The sequence below is a fragment of the Salvelinus namaycush genome, chromosome 34 (assembly GCF_016432855.1).
Source record: "Salvelinus namaycush isolate Seneca chromosome 34, SaNama_1.0, whole genome shotgun sequence".
Taxonomy (NCBI): domain Eukaryota; kingdom Metazoa; phylum Chordata; class Actinopteri; order Salmoniformes; family Salmonidae; genus Salvelinus; species Salvelinus namaycush.
The window spans coordinates 23691434-23709565 of NC_052340.1; the positions used below are offsets into that span (position 1 = coordinate 23691434).

The 18132-nt window shown below is 41.3% G+C and overlaps 1 protein-coding gene across 1 annotated transcript in view; it reads left to right on the forward strand.

The window, feature by feature from the left end:
* The first annotated feature begins 8101 nt into the window (after window positions 1-8101).
* The window catches only part of LOC120028444 (roundabout homolog 2-like), a 29438-nt gene continuing 19407 nt past the window's right edge, over window positions 8102-18132 (forward strand). The window contains exons 1-5 of the mRNA XM_038973661.1: window positions 8102-8123; window positions 8274-8600; window positions 15812-15969; window positions 16371-16491; window positions 16595-16733. Of these exons, the coding sequence (XP_038829589.1) occupies window positions 8102-8123; window positions 8274-8600; window positions 15812-15969; window positions 16371-16491; window positions 16595-16733 (767 nt within the window). The remainder of the gene's footprint in view (window positions 8124-8273; window positions 8601-15811; window positions 15970-16370; window positions 16492-16594; window positions 16734-18132) is intronic.

Genomic DNA, 18132 nt, shown 5'->3' on the forward strand with positions numbered 1-18132 from the left:
AAGATGGACAAGAAAAACATAAGCTGAAAATTAAACAAAGGAGAATCAAATGTTTTACTGCTTTAGAAGCCTCCGTTATTCTCAGTGACATGTTTTTCTCTTAGTAACAAACGGCAAGCTTGGTTGATTGTCTGTGATTTTGTCTTTTAAAGGTGCACTCAACTGCCGCCCCACAATCTTCTTCTGAACAAAAATATAAACGCAACATGCAACAATTTCAAGGATTTTACTGAGTTACAGTTCATATAAGGAAATCAGTCAATTTAAATAAATAAATTCACCCCTAATCTATGGATTTCATGTGACTGTTGGTCACAGATACCTTAAAAAAAGGTAGGGGTGTGGATAAAAAAAACAGTCAGTATTTGGTGTGACCACCATTTGCCTCATGCAGCGCGACACATCTCCTTTGCATAGAGTTGATCAGGCTGTTGATTGTGACCTGAGGAATGTTGTCCCACTCCTCTTCAATGGCTGTGCGAAGCTGCTGGATATTGGCGGGAACTGGAACACGCTGTCGTACACGTCGATCCAGAGCATCCCAAACATACTCAATGAGTGATATGTCTGAGTATGCAGGCCAGTTCATTTTCAGCTTCCAGTAATTGTGTACAGGTCCTTGTGACATGGGGCCGTGCATTATGCTGAAACATGAGGTGATGGCGGCAGATGAATTGCAAGACAATGAGCCTCAGGATCTAGTCATTGTATTTCTGTGCATTCAAACTGCCATCGATAAAATGCAATTGTGTTCATTGTCCGTAGCTTATGTCTGCCCATACCATAACCCCACCACCACCATACTGGCACTGTTCACAACGTTGACATCAGCAAACCGCTCGTCCACACAACGCTGTCTGCCATCTGCCCTGTACAGTTGAAACAGGGATTCCTCCATTACGACGCCGAACTGCTGTCAGGTCAAGCATGCAGATGAGCCTCCCTGAGACGGTTTCTGACAGTGTGTGCAGAAATTCCGGGTGGCTGGTCTCAGACGATCCTGCAGGTGAAGAGGCCGGATGTGAAGGTCCTGGGCTGGCGTGCTTACATGTGGTCTGCGGTTGTGAGGCCGGTTGGATGTACTGCCAAATTCTCTAAAATGACAGAGGCGGCTTATGGTAGATACATGAACATTCAATTCTCTAGCAACAGCTCTGGTGGACATTCCTGCAATCAGCATGCCAATTGCACGCTCCCTCAACTTGAGACATCTGTGGCATTGTGTTGTGTGACAGAACTGCACATTTTAGTGTTCGTTTATTGTCCGCAGCACAAGGTGCACCTATGTAATGACCGTGCCGTCTAATCCGCTTCTTGATATGCCACACCTGTCAGGTGTATGGATTATTTTAGCAAAGGAAAAAGTCTCACTACCAGGGATGTAAACAAATTTGTACAAACTTTGAGAGAAGTGAGCTTTTTGTGAGAATGGAAAATATCTGGGATGTTTTATTTCAGCTTATGAAACATGGTACCAACACTTTACACTTTGCGTTTATAATTTTGTTCAGTGTAAATCAAACAGCCTGATTTATTAATCAAAGCAGCTTCACAGGTGCCCTTGGTGCCACAGAGTTCTCACTGATTATACAGTACACTTGTCACAGCAGTTTGCTGCTTCTGGTTGTCACATAGCCCTTCAACTATGCCTGAGTTGTGTGCTTTTCCACAACAAAATTATAAAACACAAAAGCTTTATGTCCTGGCCTGTTGCTTCTGCTATGATATAAGTACCAAGTTTGGGGTCAATTCCAATTTAATAAAAAATTGGAATTCCTGAATTAACGTTGAATTCAAATGATTGCATTTGAATTAGACTGTTTGAATTGGAATTGTGAAAACCTTTAATATTTGGAATTGTATTGGATTTCAGTATTTATAAATTTCCCAGTTATTTCCCAGAAATTAAAGAACTTAGTATCAAAAATGTACAATAGGATTTGTTTTAAATCATTTTTGCTTGGCTGTCTGAACAGTGAAATGTTCAGCCTGAGGGAATAGTATTTGAATGTGTGGAATTGTTCGGGATAATATTGAATTGAGAAATTCAATGAGCATTAAAAGTGCTACAGCTCATCGGATATTAGGGCCCTATAAAATCTTAGTTGCAGATGGAATCATGAAATCCAGACATTAAAACGGAATTCAACAATATTAAAATGTTTTATTGAACTTATTAGGAAATGCATTAATTTGCCCAAGTGAATCATAAGACATGAACAAAATGCATCAGTGATTCATATTTTCCTGCAACAATCTGAAACGGCACAGGAATGCCCCTGTCTGTGTGTGTGTTGTGCGTGCATATGTCTACACTTTGTATAGCCGTTAGCGATGATGCTAATGATAACCTTCTTCTGTTAGAGATAGAAAGGCTTTCCCAAAAATCTTCTCACTTAAATGTTAACTACAAAGTAGCCTATGCCTACCAGGCAGAATGATACCATGATTATTTGTGTCAATCCAGTGGGTATTTGTTTTGCAAACTCTGCATTCACATGAGCGCTACAGCAACACTGCTTAACCAAACAAAGATTTCTTTCTGGTGCACACTTGCATTTCTCAGACTTAAAAAAATGGTCTCCTTGTGTGGTTTAAACATTGTTGTGGACTTAGAACATCCAATGTTGTTGTTCTAATATAAAAATTTAAAAAATGTAATGTGAATTTGATAGGAGAAACAAAATGGAAAAATGGAAACCTGGAATAACAAAATGGAATTTTGGGGGAAAAAATGACAGAATCAGGCAAAAAACAGAACAGATTTGATGTGGCGCTATTCAAGCATTCATCCGCATCCTGCATTAGTATTAGCTGCCCTCGTAACCTGTGGGTTTTAGCTGGTACAGCGACCGTGGTGGGATTGTTGTTTGGGTGTTTTCCTCAGGTTCAAGGCATGTTGGTCAGTGTTTCTGATGTGCATCAAATGAGGTCATAAAAAAACAAATCTGCTTACAGCTAAAAGCTTGGATTTATACACACGTTTCAGATGTAACGACTATAGTGTAGAAGCCAGCATGTACAGTGAGCCCCAAAAGTGAAATGATAAAATGACTGAGGTTTAAGTGTAGACTGTCTGCTTTAATTTGAGTGTAATGACATCCGTTTTTTTTTTTTTTTTTTTTATGCGTTAAGCTTGTGACTCTACAAACGTGTTGGATTCTTTTGCTGTTGCTTGATGTTTCAGATGATTTTGTTCCTAATAGAAATGAATGATATATAATATATTGTGTCATTTTGGAGTCACTTTTATTGTCAATAAGAATAGAATGTTTCTAAACACTTCTACATTAATGTTGATGCTACCATGATTACGGATAGTCCTGAATGAATCGTGAATAATGATGAGTGAGAAAGTTACAGACCCACAAATATGTGAACCACCGGGTCGATTCGGTTTTATGTAGCAACATTTGAAATTGTGTTTTTTTTACGTTGGATAAAAGTAGAGACTCAGAGCTAGAAAATGGTATATCATACAATACAGTTGTGGAACAAGGGGAAAATATTTCTGCTTTGAAAGTTGATAAACTTGTAAACCCCCCGTGAATATTTTGATACACCTTCTGGAGAGCTCTTCTTTGTCTACACCCATTCAGCATTGTTCATACCCTCTTAAGCATTAGCCCCAACCATCTCTTTAAGGATTCACGTGAGGACACGTGCTATACAGAGGGACTACTTAGTGTACTAAGCAACCAAAGATTTCAAGACTAAAATCTGGTTTATACTACGTCTATCGACATGTCTATATACAGTTGTCGCAGTGACATCATGAACATTCTATTGTCGTAGGACATCAAACTTGTCGTTATGAAAACGTATGAACATAAACATTACAGGCTGCATGACATCAGCAGCCTGGTGGTCCAAAATAGCATAACTGGTGTATTTTAACACACATAAACCCAACCATTTAAAAATAAATGTAGTATATGTCAATTTAGCAAACCAGGCAACTAAAAGCAACTTTCTAAACACTTGCTCTGTTTTGGTTTGTTTCTAGCTTGTTAGCTAGCTAACTAACATTAAGTTAGCTGGCTAGCCAGTTCAAATAATGACTATATCATATAGCTGACAACGTCTTAACTTTAGCTAATTTGTATTCATTATTACAGGAAAATAAACTCACAACAAGATCATTATTTACAAGTTAATGGTGAGCTAATTACATAAAATAACTTACGGTTGTGAGTGTGACGAAATAAAGCAGGGCATTCTAACAGAGATTCTTTTTTACTTGGACACTGGTTGGCCAAACTTTATATCCTAATTTGACTTTGGTGCAGGTCCGGTTGTTCTTCACATTACCGTCTCTGGTAAACGCACACTATATCTAATAAAATAAAAGTGTATTTGTCACATGCACAGGATACAGAAGGTGTAAACGGTACAGTGAAATGGTTACTTGGATGGTAGAGTCTTTTTTTTGTTTAGACATCTAGCTAGCTAAACAATGAACCATAATTCCAACTCATAACGTTACTACCCTACATGACTCTATAGTTAGCTAAAGCTTACCAACTACTTTCAATGTTAGCTAGTTAGATAACATTAGGCTATAACTAGCAATACAAATGGCTCTGAGATACTAATATTACTACACAGATCAAACACGTAATGTTAGCTAGCGAGTCAGCCAGTTAATGTTAGCTAGCTAGCTAACAATACACTTTAACTTGCAATGAAAATGACTTCATGACAAAATTAGAAACGTATCATATCTGAAAATGTAGCTAGCTAGACTTACTCATGTACATAGTTGAACGCTTCTCCCTCTCTGTTACAGATGCCATTGTTGCCCTTAGTTTGAAAATGTAATCCGGAGGCAGGTGTTTTATACAACAGCCTTCTTTGTATTCTCTTTTCGACTCCCTCCGCATAGTTGCAACCAGATGTCTGAATTTTCTCCATCTCCTTAGCTATCATACTGTGCTTCCTCCGGCATTCCACTGATTTCAAAACTCGGTCCTCCAGAAAGTGGAGAGCATTAGCAAGACTTTTGCAGTTCTTCGTGATATCTTTTTTATCGGGCACAAAATAATCTAAAACACAACCAAAACGAATGGCAAATGCATCCAACAAATGTGTAGAGTCATAAGCTTGATGTAGTCATTGCATGCTGTGAATATGGGACCAAATACGTAACTTTTCGACTAGTTTAATACACATACAGTGGGGCAAAAAAGTATTTAGTCAGCCACCAATTGTGCAAGTTCTCCCACTTAAAAAGATGAGAGAGGCCTGTAATTTTCATCATAGGTACACTTCAACTATGACAGACAAAATGAGGAAAAAAAATCCAGTAAATCACATTGTAGGATTTTTTATGAATTTATTAGCAAATTATGGTGGAAAATAAGTATTTGGTCACCTACAAACAAGCAAGATTTCTGGCTCTCACAGACCTGTAACTTCTTATTTAAGAGGCTCCTCTGTCCTCCACTCGTTACCTGTATTAATGGCACCTGTTTGAACTTGTTATCAGTATAAAAGACACCTGTCCACAAACTCAAACTGTCACACTCCAAACTCCACTATGGCCAAGACCAAAGAGCTGTCAAAGGACACCAGAAACAAAATTGTAGACCTGCACCAGGCTGGGAAGACTGAATCTGCAATAGGTAAGCAGCTTGGTTTGAAGAAATCAACTGTGGGAGCAATTATTAGGAAATGGAAGACATACAAGACCACTGATAATCTCCCTCGATCTGGGGCTCCACGCAAGATCTCACCCCGTGGGGTCAAAATGATCACAAGAACGGTGAGCAAAAATCCCAGAACCACACGGGGGGACCTAGTGAATGACCTGCAGAGAGCTGGGACCAAAGTAACAAAGCCTACCATCAGTAACACACTACGCCGCCAGGGACTCAAATCCTGCAGTGCCAGACGTGTCCCCCTGCTTAAGCCAGTACATGTCCAGGCCCGTCTGAAGTTTGCTAGAGAGCATTTGGATGATCCAGAAGAAGATTGGGAGAATGTCATATGGTCAGATGAAACCAAAATATAACTTTTTGGTAAAAACTCAACTCGTCGTGTTTGGAGGACAAAGAATGCTGAGTTGCATCCAAAGAACACCATACCTACTGTGAAGCATGGGGGTGGAAACATCATACTTTGGGGCTGTTTTTCTGCAAAGGGACCAGGACGACTGATCCGTGTAAAGGAAAGAATGAATGGGGCCATGTATCGTGAGATTTTGAGTGAAAACCTCCTTCCATCAGCAAGGGCATTGAAGATGAAACGTGGCTGGGTCTTTCAGCATGACAATGATCCCAAACACACCGCCCGGGCAACGAAGGAGTGGCTTCGTAAGAAGCATTTCAAGGTCCTGGAGTGGCCTAGCCAGTCTCCAGATCTCAACCCCATAGAAAATCTTTGGAGGGAGTTGAAAGTCCGTGTTGCCCAGCAACAGCCCCAAAACATCACTGCTCTAGAGGAGATCTGCATGGAGGAATGGGCTAAAATACCAGCAACAGTGTGTGAAGACTTACAGAAAACGTTTGACCTCTGTCATTGCCAACAAAGGGTATATAACAAAGTATTGAGAGAAACTTTTGTTATTGACCAAATACTTATTTTCCACCATAATTTGCAAATAAATTCATAAAAAATCCTACAATGTGATTTTCTGGATTTGTTTTCCTCATTTTGTCTGTCATAGTTGAAGTGTACCTATGATGAAAATTACAGGCCTCTCTCATCTTTTTAAGTGGGAGAACTTGCACAATTGGTGGCTGACTAAATACTTTTTTGCCCCACTGTATAAGTGAATTTCTTTCCAATACTTTTGGTCCCCTAAAATGGGGGGACTATTTAAAAAAAATATGTAATTTGTAAATGGTTCACCTGATATGGATAAAAATACCCTCAAATTAAAGCTGACAGTCTGCACTTTAACCTCAGAGTCAGTGTATCATTTAAAATCCAAAGTGCTGGAGTACAGAGCCAAAATAACAACAAAAAATGTACTGTCCCAATACTTTTGGAGCTCACTGTATGTCAATTGGTTGCTGTATGCTCCTCCCCACCATACGCTTCTGGTAATGTAAGATTTTCACTTCACTGGAGATTTATAGACTGACTGCAGTAAACAGTCCCTCTAACACGATATTCAATGGCATGGTGAACATTCAAATTCAGAAAATCTTAACTGTTGCATTTCCTGGGCTATTCGGTTGAAGTAGTTTAAAAACAACAGGCAAACAAGTAAGCAAAAGACAACAGATGGACAGGAAAACATAAGAATAGAATTACACAAAGGAGATCCATAGAGAATTACTTTTTATTGTAAAAAAATAAGATAAATCTGCTCATTCACTGCACATTGGCTTTTTTTCTTAATTTGAATTATATATATTCCAGACCCAAAACTGTAGTACACATTGTTCGAGCCATCTACTCTAAAAGCTTAGCTAAAGCCCTTGGCTTGGAGTAGTACTCTTCTCCCATATAGCAGAGGGTAACAGTAATGGATCCCAAGAGGGAGGGATATAGGAGAGCTTTCTCTCTCTCCTCTCTCTTTCTCCTTCTCTTTCTCTCTGATATTCTACCCAGTTCAATCTCTATTGGCTTTCTCTCTGTCTTGTTTTAGTTAGCATGTCACTGGCCTTCATGTCTTCTCTGCTGAAATCCTGACTGACATTGAGATTGGCCATTACCATCTCCTGTGGCTTCTTCCTCCTTTGAAAATACCCCATCAGAATAAAACCTGTCTTCTTCAGCAGGCTACCAACCATTACTGACAAATGACATTTCAATGGACTAACAAAGTTGGTTAAAAGGCTAGAAGTCATTACAGTGTGAAGAGTATACAAGCAGGATACTTACTTACCTATGCTCAAGGGAATGTCTGATAAGGTGTTTTGTTAAACACTAGAATAACAGAGGCCCAGAAGGTAAAATAAAGATGTGATTTATCTCTACGGAGTGGGAAGAAACAACAACAACAACATGAGATCTTCAGTACCAAAGTTCTGATCCTTGTTGTCAGCTTTACTATCATGGTGCATCAGATCTCAGTGGTGAGTGACAGACATTTCTCTATTATTGTCCAACCCATCTGTCTCTCCCTCAGACTTCATGCATCTATACGTCCATGTCAGTGGAGATGGATTTGGGTTAGCCTGCCACAGAGCTTTTCTACTGCCTTTTTTCTCAATGGGATTACATTGTGTTGTGATGTTTTCTTTCAGAGATTGCAGGTTTGGGCTACAGTATGAATGACTGATAGACAGCTGCATGGATAGTAAACTTCTTTCACCTCACAGGGTCCCGTGCACGTTTTGAGGACAGCCCACCTCGGATCTTGGAAGACCCCTCTGACTTGATCGTGTCCAAGGGGGAACCCGCAACCCTCAACTGCAAGGCAGAGGGGCGGCCTAACCCCACTGTGGAGTGGTACAAGGACGGGGAGCGGGTGGAAACGGACCGGGATGACCCTCGATCTCACCGAATGCTCCTTCCCAGCGGCTCCCTCTTCTTCCTGCGTATCGTCCACGGACGACGCTCTAAACCAGACGAGGGCGTCTACACCTGTGTGGCACGTAACTACCTTGGAGAGGCTGTCAGTCGAAATGCTTCACTGGAAGTAGCCAGTAAGTCTTTGTCATTTTACTTGCTGTCAATGTCACCCCATGACCTCTCTCTGTCTCTCTATGTCTCTCTCTCTGTCTCTCTCAAAGCACAACAGGTGAAGAGAACCGGCTTTCAGCTGCTATCTTGAACTTCTGAAAATATGACCATTTAGAGAGACTTGTCTATTAGTGGCCCTTAGGCTCATGTGGTCGTCACTAGTTGTCACAGTCATAAACCCTGCCTATTTCTACAATTTATATATTTTTTTATCTGATTTTAACCCTAACCTTAACCACACTGTAACCTTTTGCTTAACCATAAATTAAGACCAAAAATAACCTTTTTTTATTTTCTTTAAAAAAAAAATATAACAAATTATGACTTTGTCTGTGGTAACTAGTGACAACTGCATCACTTGCCACTTTCTCTCTTTCTCCTTGTAATTGTGGCAGTGTGGCGTGACCCTGGGCTGAACGCAGGTCCTTTCTGCCGTTAGGAAATGGATTAGCGGAGTGTGCTGATTAGGAAAAGGAGCGTAACAGATTAGGGAATGTCTCCTCGTTTAAAAACACAAAACAACAATTTGCCTCCATCTTATCTTCCACCAGACCACAGAGCCAGCCAAGCCTCCTCAGCCTCAGCCTCTAACTGCTCATGGCTCACTGACTTCCACAGCTCATGTTCAAAAATAGGGCCAGCTTTAGTTCAGCTTCCACACTGAGTGATATATCCACACTCATAAGCGGCAGAACATGAAATATTAGAGAAAAACTAAAAATATTAGAGCAGAACAGCTTCCAGAGAAAAACATTTAAGCGCCACAGTTATATTGCTGTTTTTGATGATGAATTCTCCTCAGCCAGTGGAGATGTAGCCGGAGATGACAGTCCTACCAGTAAGGCTATGCATCACCTAGATGCAAGCACTCTAACGGTGACTAACTGCAGTAATGACTATTGTCCTAGGTCTGGTGCCTCTGGGTAGCTGGTGAATATGTTGATTATGATTGATTAGGACTGAATTGCTACCATGGTAACGATAGTGAAATAACACTGAGATCAATGCAACTCCTGGCTTGGGAGTAGCTCAGAGGAAAGATACATTGAATTGCTGTGGCATGTAGGCATGCCTAGATCTGACCTCTGAACCATGACACCTCACCCTGCCCTGACTGTCATGGGGATTGGCTACAGTAGAGTATTACCTCAACAGGGTTGTCGAATTTAGATTTCTACACAGTTCATTCCTTCCACACAATCAGTCCCTTCACTGCACAAATGCATCGGAAGTGACATGTATTTCATGCTTAAATGTTTTTCGCCTTCGGGGTCCACAACTCAGGCTTCAGTATAACTAGACACTGTTGCTTCATTTGACTTCCTCAGAATAACTTTCATGTTGGGTATGGACATACTAAACAGTCAATTATTGCTGGCTGTGTTCTTGTTGTTGGCATGAATAAGCTGTAAGCGACCAGCTGAATAGCAGGGCTGTTGAAGCGCCTAGATAATGAGATATTGTGTATGAATCCATTCACATATTCCTCCCAGAAATAGCAGTGTTCTGCTCTGTCGGTTAGCCTTTATGTAAGAAGAAGAGGAAAGCGGTATCTATTTCAAAGCCATGAATGTGAATGTCTGTCTGAGGGAGCAAACAGCCGCGTTCTTTGAGCTGGATTAAAATAAAGTAGGACAAATGAAAAATAAAACTTGCTTAAAAGGCTTTAGGGCCAGATGTCCCTCTTTCTCCTGATGGGGGGATTATGAAGGAATGACATTTTGGGCTGCAGCTTGTTTCTTGGCCTCTTCTACACTACAACTCTGCCACTGGTCTCTTCTTTAAACCCTGAAGAAGAAATACAGGAGAGATGTTTTCTGTATGGACAGATATCGCAGTGGCCAAACTGTTCATTTGAACTCTCTTTATTGTTACTACAATACCTTACCCATTTTTTCTTGTCATAATCATTTACATAAAGGATTAGAGATTTTGAATAATCAAGTTGGCTTTAACAAGTGCCTAAGGATGAATTTGTAGGCATGAGTTGACCACTCGTCCAACCATTGAAACACAACAGGCTCAGGAGACCTGGCACTGCCTGAGTCCCTCTTTAACCTCAGTAAACACAGACAATGGCTGGATTAAATCAATCCCTCCTCTCGACAGGCGCCCACTGGCTCTATTAGCCATGACACGGCAGTAGCAGAGAGATAGAATTAGACCACCTCTAATGGGTGTACTCCTACTGTACTGAGACAAAAGAACAATGGCTGACTGACCATCAGGTCACTTTGCTCTAGGACCTGCTCTCAGCTAGAACCCTTCCACTTGCCTGCCAGGCTCCCATCCCATACACATCTTCATCTACATTGACATTTTAGTAAATTAGCAGACGCTCTTATCCAGAGCGACTTACAATTAGTGTGTGTATCTCAGATGGCTAGGTAAGACGACTACATATCACAATCGTAGCAGATACATTTTCCCTCAATAAATATGTTATTAGCAAAGTCAGTGCTAGTAGGAAAGGGGTGGAGGGTGCCAGGACAGAGAAGAGCTCTGACTGGGCTAAGCGGGAGCTGCCTTGCGCTGCTGTACACAGCTTGCCACTGTGTCCTCTGGTTAGTGTTTTTTCATCATAAATCTTGTTCTGCAGAGTGGTCACTAGCTGGCACAGCCACAAAGTCATAAAATCATATTTTAACCTTAACCACACCACACCTAATTCCTAACTCTAACAATTTAAGACCAAAAATCAAATTTTTGTTTTCATGCATTTTTACAATATAGACAATTTTGACTTTGCAGCTGGCTCATCTAGCGAATATCGCTCAGTTCTGTCTCAAGGGCAAGACTCATCCCAATTGAAGTCAACCTGTCCCTCCAACAACTCTGCCCAACCTCTCAACCCTGTCCCTCACGTCACCTTTAGAGTGCCCCCTCCATCCTCACCTTCTCCCTACACTCTTCCCCAATCCTGTCAACCCTACTCCTCCATCCTGCCTTGAGAATGTTCAGTGAATCTGATCACTGACTGATGTTTAGTCTAGTGGTGTTCATAGTGAACTGACTGACAAGGGCCACACGATGCAAAGCAGCCTATTATTGCCATGACTACTCTCCCATCTCCCCACTTCAAAACATTAACAGATGGCCACTACGACTGCACTAAAGCTGCACTCTTGCTAAATGCTAAATATTGAGATTAATGTCACTTAAAAATACAGTGCTGAATATTCTGAGGATATTCTTAATCTCTTAATCTGTATATCCCTGAAGCATTACAATTATGAAAATAAATGGCACTGTCCCAGAATAGGAATGTAGCAGTAACAGTAAAGTATGAAAATGTATGCACTCAATGTAGTTCGCTCTGGATAAGTGTCTGCTAAATGTTTAAAATGTAAATGTAACAATTATTACGGTAGTAACCATAGAGCATGATGGTTAGTCATTTAACAACATTGTTTAAGCTGAGCTAAAGAAATAGCAGGAGGTAGATGAATATGGGCTTTATTTATCCCCAGGCCAGGACCTTAGGTGCCCTCTTCTCCACTCCTGTCACCGTAAGGTGAGGTTGGGATAGTTCAGATTCAGGATGTCCTGGTACTTACTCACCACCATTGGGAATCACAGTGTGAGTCACGTCTGGTACAAAGACTGTGTTTTGGACGTTACCTCAGGAAGTCCCCTGGCCATCTGTCTGTCTGAGAATATCAGAGGTTCCTGTGGTGCCATCATCATTTCATAAAAATATAACAGTGTGTGAATTCTGTGAAACGACTTTTAGCATGTCAGCCTTTAAAGCCTGGGTGCAGGAGTGATCGTATTTACTTCCAACAGCTTCAAAGAGTTGCTCTTGGCTGCTCGCACTGCACAGAGTTTGGGGGAAATTATCTCAGGCTACTTTCCACTCTCTGACACTTGTTTCAAGCCCTCAAATGGTTCACATTCTGGGACTTCTGTGGTTGAATGTGTGGGTGAGAGTGGAGAGGTGTTTGTGTGTGTGGATTAGCTCATTGGCTCCTTAACCATGTCTTCTCTTCAGTTCCCTCGATATGGCTGGGTAGTGATGGTCTCTGTGCTCCTGGTCTCGTCTCCACACCGGCCCTTTACAGACGGATCTCTAAAAATAATTCACCACTTTCAATTAGCCCTCAGCTCTCTAAAGCTTTTCAAACAAGCAGCTAGCTGAGTGGCTACTACTGAACAGACTGTTGGGAGGGGAAGGGTGTGTGCTTTGTCAGGTAATAGCTCATCCATCAATTGTCTAAAGGGGGTTCTTTAATTGTGTTGGCGTCTCCTTTGTTGGGTTTTGGGGGCGGGTGGGACGGGAGCTCAGGGGGTTCCGTTATACCCCTGAAGGGACAGATGTTCAGGCAGCGCGTGCCTGTAAATGTTCCCTTAAACTGCCCCCCTGCCTATGTACTTAACTCACCCCAGACTGTAGGGGCGCAACTGCTACTAGTTGGATGAGCTGATAGGCCTTGTGTATCTTAGATTCAGATGAGGTGGATGTATTACAATCTGGGACAGAAAAAACTCCAGTTGGATGTGATGAGGAATACTGACAAGGTTTTTCATGTTCTGAACAAGTCTTTACTTTTGAAACAAATGGGAAACAGAAATCGACTTTTCTAAAAGTTTAAATGTCACGTCAATGACAAAGTCTAGTCTCAGCTGAGGAATTAAATGTGCTTCATTATAATACTGAAAAAATGCCTCCAAATGATCAAAAGTAGAGATACTGCTGCATTTGAACAGGCAGCGACTTCAGGCAGCCAGAGAGTGTGTGACAGATTGTCTCATATTGGGGGGCTGGCGAGAGGGGGGAGGTTGAGCAGATCGACAGATGACCACTTCAATCATGACAGCGGATCTGAAACGCAGCCGGCTCAGCGACGGCTCAGCCACCATTTGTCTGCTTCTCAGAGATTGGAATATTCATAGCAACACGTTTCCCAAGATAATTGCAGCCCTTACAACTCAAGATAGAGGAGAGCCAGTCTCTACGCTCTAGATGGCTGTGATAAACTAAATGAGATGGTAGTCAGTCAGTCACTGTAGTTGTGAATATAAATGCCATTTTAAAAGACACAGGTAGCTGCTGTGTTGATGAGGGATCTGTCAAACACACGTCAGGGGATAAGTGATGGGGGTAGTGTGGCTTAGCTGGAGAGACGTCCAGTTGACAGACAGGTGATGAGTTCACTAATGTGTTTAGTATAGATTAACTGATGTTTGAGATTGGACTAATTCACAGCATATTTGCAGTCCTAATTGATTTGATTGGGTGTTGATGCATTACCGTGCTAACAGATGGATAGTTTAACAGGCAGGTAGATGTTCTTGGTCTGATTGTTTACTTTGTAAAATGCCAACCTAAAATATAAGAAGATATGTTATTCTGGAGTAGTGTGTGTTGGTCAAGGAAAAAGCCAGAGGAAAGGGTTCATAGGGAGGGTCACCTGCAGACCCTCAGAGTGTGTGTGTGTGTGTGTGTGTGTGTGTGTGTGTGTGTGTGTGTGTGTGTGTGTGTGTGTGTGTGTGTGTGTGTGTGTGTGTGTGTGTGTGTGTGTGTGTGTGTGTGTGTACATTTTCAACGCTGGAATAGTAGTGCTGCACAGGTTTCCTGAGGCCTCAGCCAGGCATCAGAGCGCATACAGTTTCTTTCCTCTGTCAATCATTGCTGGGATTTAATGACAAAGGTTGCTGCCAAGTCAAGCCTCTCATCCTGTCTTCCTTTGCAGAGAAAAGGCTGCTAAACTCACTGTGTGACAGTGACATAAAGATCATGTCCCCCTTTTTTAGTTATGTCGTCGTTGTGTCACTGTCAGATTTGTAGTGCGGAAATGTGAGTTAGCATAGTTTCCAGTGTGAGGCAGAAGCATTGCATTAATGTGTGATGCCATTTTTCCCTCTGACAGGTTAAATTATTAATGTGTTTGTATTTGTTTACTCTGTGTTGGACTGAGAGTTGTGCATTATTCATCCACTCTGACAGTAGAGACTGCAGACTAGGATGCGGCACAGGAAACATCAAAACACTGCACAACAAGGAAGTTGCCAGGGATTTGAACAGTCATGTACAAGCATAAACACAATGTACTGCTTTCACCCAATCAGCTTGTTTTCCTCTCGTCTAACCTTCAAACAGAAACTCTACATATGTAAAATATGCTCAAATTGATTACAAGGACAATATTTGAGATTACTCTTGTGATGACATTGACAGAATGCCGCATTGGAGATGGATGTGTACTCCAATTCTGATGTATATATCTCATATTGTTTGCATTTGAAAGACAACATATTCTCAATTACATACACTACCGTTCAAAAGTTTATGGTCACTTAGAAATGTCTTTGTTTTTGAAAGAAAAGCAAATTTTTTGTCCATTAAAATAACATCAAATTGATCAGAAATATAGCGTAGACATTGTTAATGTTGTAAAGGACTATTGTAGCTGGAAACGGCTGATTTTTAATGGAATATCTACATAGGCGTACGGAGGCCCATTATCAGCAACCAATCACTCTTGTGTTCCAACAGCGTTGTACGAGATCTTCAGTTTCTTGGCAATTTCTCACATGGAATAGCCTCCATTTCTCAGAACAAGAATAGATGGACGTGTTTCAGAAGAAAGGTCTTTGTTTCTGGACATTTTGAGCCTGAAATCGAACCCACAAATGCTGATGCTCCAGATACTCAACTAGTCTAAAGATGGCCAGTTTTATTGCTTCTTTAATCAGAACAACAGTTTTCGGCTTTGCTAACATAATTGCAAAAGGGTTTTCTAATAATTAGCCTTTTTGAAAATGATAAACTTGGATTAGCTAACACAACCTGCCATTGGAACACAGGAGTGATTGGTTGCTGATAATGGGCCTCGGTACGCCTATGTAGATATTCTATTAAATATCAGCCGTTTCCAGCTACAATAGTCATTTACAACATTAACAATGTTTACACTGTATTTCTGATCAATTTGATGTTATTTTAATGGACAAAAAAATTTGAATTTCTTTCAAAAACAAGGACATTTCTAAGTGACCCCAAACTTTTGCACGGTAGTGTACATATAAAGGTACTAAATTAATAGATAAAAAACAATCTGCTATATAGTTTGACTCTGTCTATTTTTCCTAATGTGTTTACCTACCGGGTCAAATAAAAGTACAGTAATATGAATAGATAGACTAAACCATGTCTATGCTCTCCTCTTCCCAGTCCTGAGGGATGACTTCCGCCAGGCCCCCAGTGATGTGGTGGTGGCAGCCAGTGAGCCAGCGGTCCTGGAGTGTGTTCCCCCCCGTGGTCACCCTGAGCCCACCGTCTCCTGGAAGAGGAACAATGCCCGCGTCAGCAACAAGGATGACCGCATCTCTGTGAGTCTCACCTTTACAGTTTTTCACGGCACTGTATGAACCCTGAACTATGACCCCTAGTTTCAGCATCAAGCTCATTTAGAGTTAGAAGTAAAACCCTCTAGATTTTGCCTATACTAGAGTTCCAACCCACTCAAGTTCCAACCAAACCTCACTGAGCTCAGTGCAGTTAAGTCCCAAGTCAACCCAAACTGTCTCAAAGGCCATTAATATAATTAATGATGCATGCTGATGATGGTGGAATCCTTAATGATACATGCTGATGAAGGTGGAATCATAAATTATACATCCATTTTGAAGTGCTGATGTCAGATGGTGGAAGTACTGCCTCTCCTCTGAAAAGCCCAAAGGCTAATACATGGAGTGATATGATGACCTGTCATCACTGTCTTGTTTTTCAGATGCGTGGGGGCAAGCTGATGATCTCCCACTCCAGGAAGAGTGATGCTGGCATGTATGTGTGTGTGGGCACCAACATGGTGGGAGAGAGGGACAGTGACCCTGCTGAATTGGTGGTGTATGGTGAGTCTCTCACACACGTTGGTGTGTGTGTGTGCGTGCATGCGTGCGTGCGTGCGCACATTACGCTGTCTTCGTGTGTGTAACTCTGGGTCTCTCTATGCAGAGCGTCCTGTGCTGATACGGAGGCCGGTGAACCAGGTGGTGATGGAGGAAGAGACCGTTGATTTCCTGTGTGAGGTACATGGAGACCCCGCCCCCACAATACGCTGGCATCGAGAGGAGGGGGAGCTCCCCCGCGGGAGGTGAGGACACATTTACGGACAGGTCCACTCACTAATAGAAAATAAACGGATTGATTGATTGACATCTGAGGAGATAGACAAAACACTCAGTGACACATTGATTGATGGAGTGCTGGAGGTACAGACTGACAGAATGAGGAAAGCCCATTCACCAGGAATGCACAGACATTTGCACAGATAGGGCTCTACCTGTGCAGAGCTCGTGCCCTTTTCCTCTTCCAGTCTCCGAAGTGCCCTTTTTGGTGGTGGTATAATCTTCCCCAAAATGAATTTGTTGTATAAATATTGTGTCATTGCTGTTCGGAGCCCACTACCCGCAATTCGTTGTGGCGTCATCAAGTTTGCCAGCCCCCTAGTTTAAATTTCAACATTTGATTAACACTTGATTTAGCCTCCATCAATAATATTCGCTCTGGTTGGCTGATACACATAGCAGAGAGAGGCAGAAAGATGTAGAGAGGAGAGGCTGCATCAACGACCCTCGGACCCAACTCCATCCGTTCTTTAGTCAGGAGTTGCACATGTATGTCAGGGCAGCAGCAACTCAGGCAGTCTAGACTCTAGCTAACCACCATATACTAAAATATCAACAGAAGCAACTGACAGCCAGCCATATATCATGAGTTAGAAGATTATTAATATTATATAATTAAGTTATTCTTATTATTTGATATGAGCATTGAATATAAATAATAATCAGTAAAAGAAATCGCTCTAGGTCACTAGCAGATTTACATCAATCATCAATATCAATGATCAATTGATAGCCCACCCTCTTTTTTGATGTTGTCGTGACTTTACTTTCATTAATCTGATGACTGTTATTTAACGAATCAACTAACTATGTTTAATTGTTACCTGATTTAAATTTATCATGTAACAATGAACTCATTAGGAGTTTGGGGCACCATGAGAGCGGTTGTTAACAGAGTTACCATCTCTCGAATTAACTCTAAAGGTCTTTACCTATCACATCCATAAAACAGTCAACGTATTAAATCATAACCTCTTATCATATCATCATTTTGAACAGTCGTAACCTCATGCATCTGCAAAAAAAACAGCTTTACTTACGATTCAGCACTACACAAATTGGTTTAATTATTTATTTACTAGCTAACTAAATAATAACACAGAATAAACATACCCACTTAATACATGAGGAAAAGGTCCCTAGCGGACTGACACAATATGGTGGCTTTTTACACAACGACATGGAGAGAGAGAGAGAGAGAGAGAAAAAGAAAGAGACACTTATCGTTGATACATTTTAGAAACTTTTCTCGCATTAATCATATACTTTGCACACAAACCGCCACCCGTTTGAAGTAAGAAATCATGAATGTATTCACTGGCCTTTCAGCGACACGCTTGTATGGCTCTGATTATCCGAAAGGGG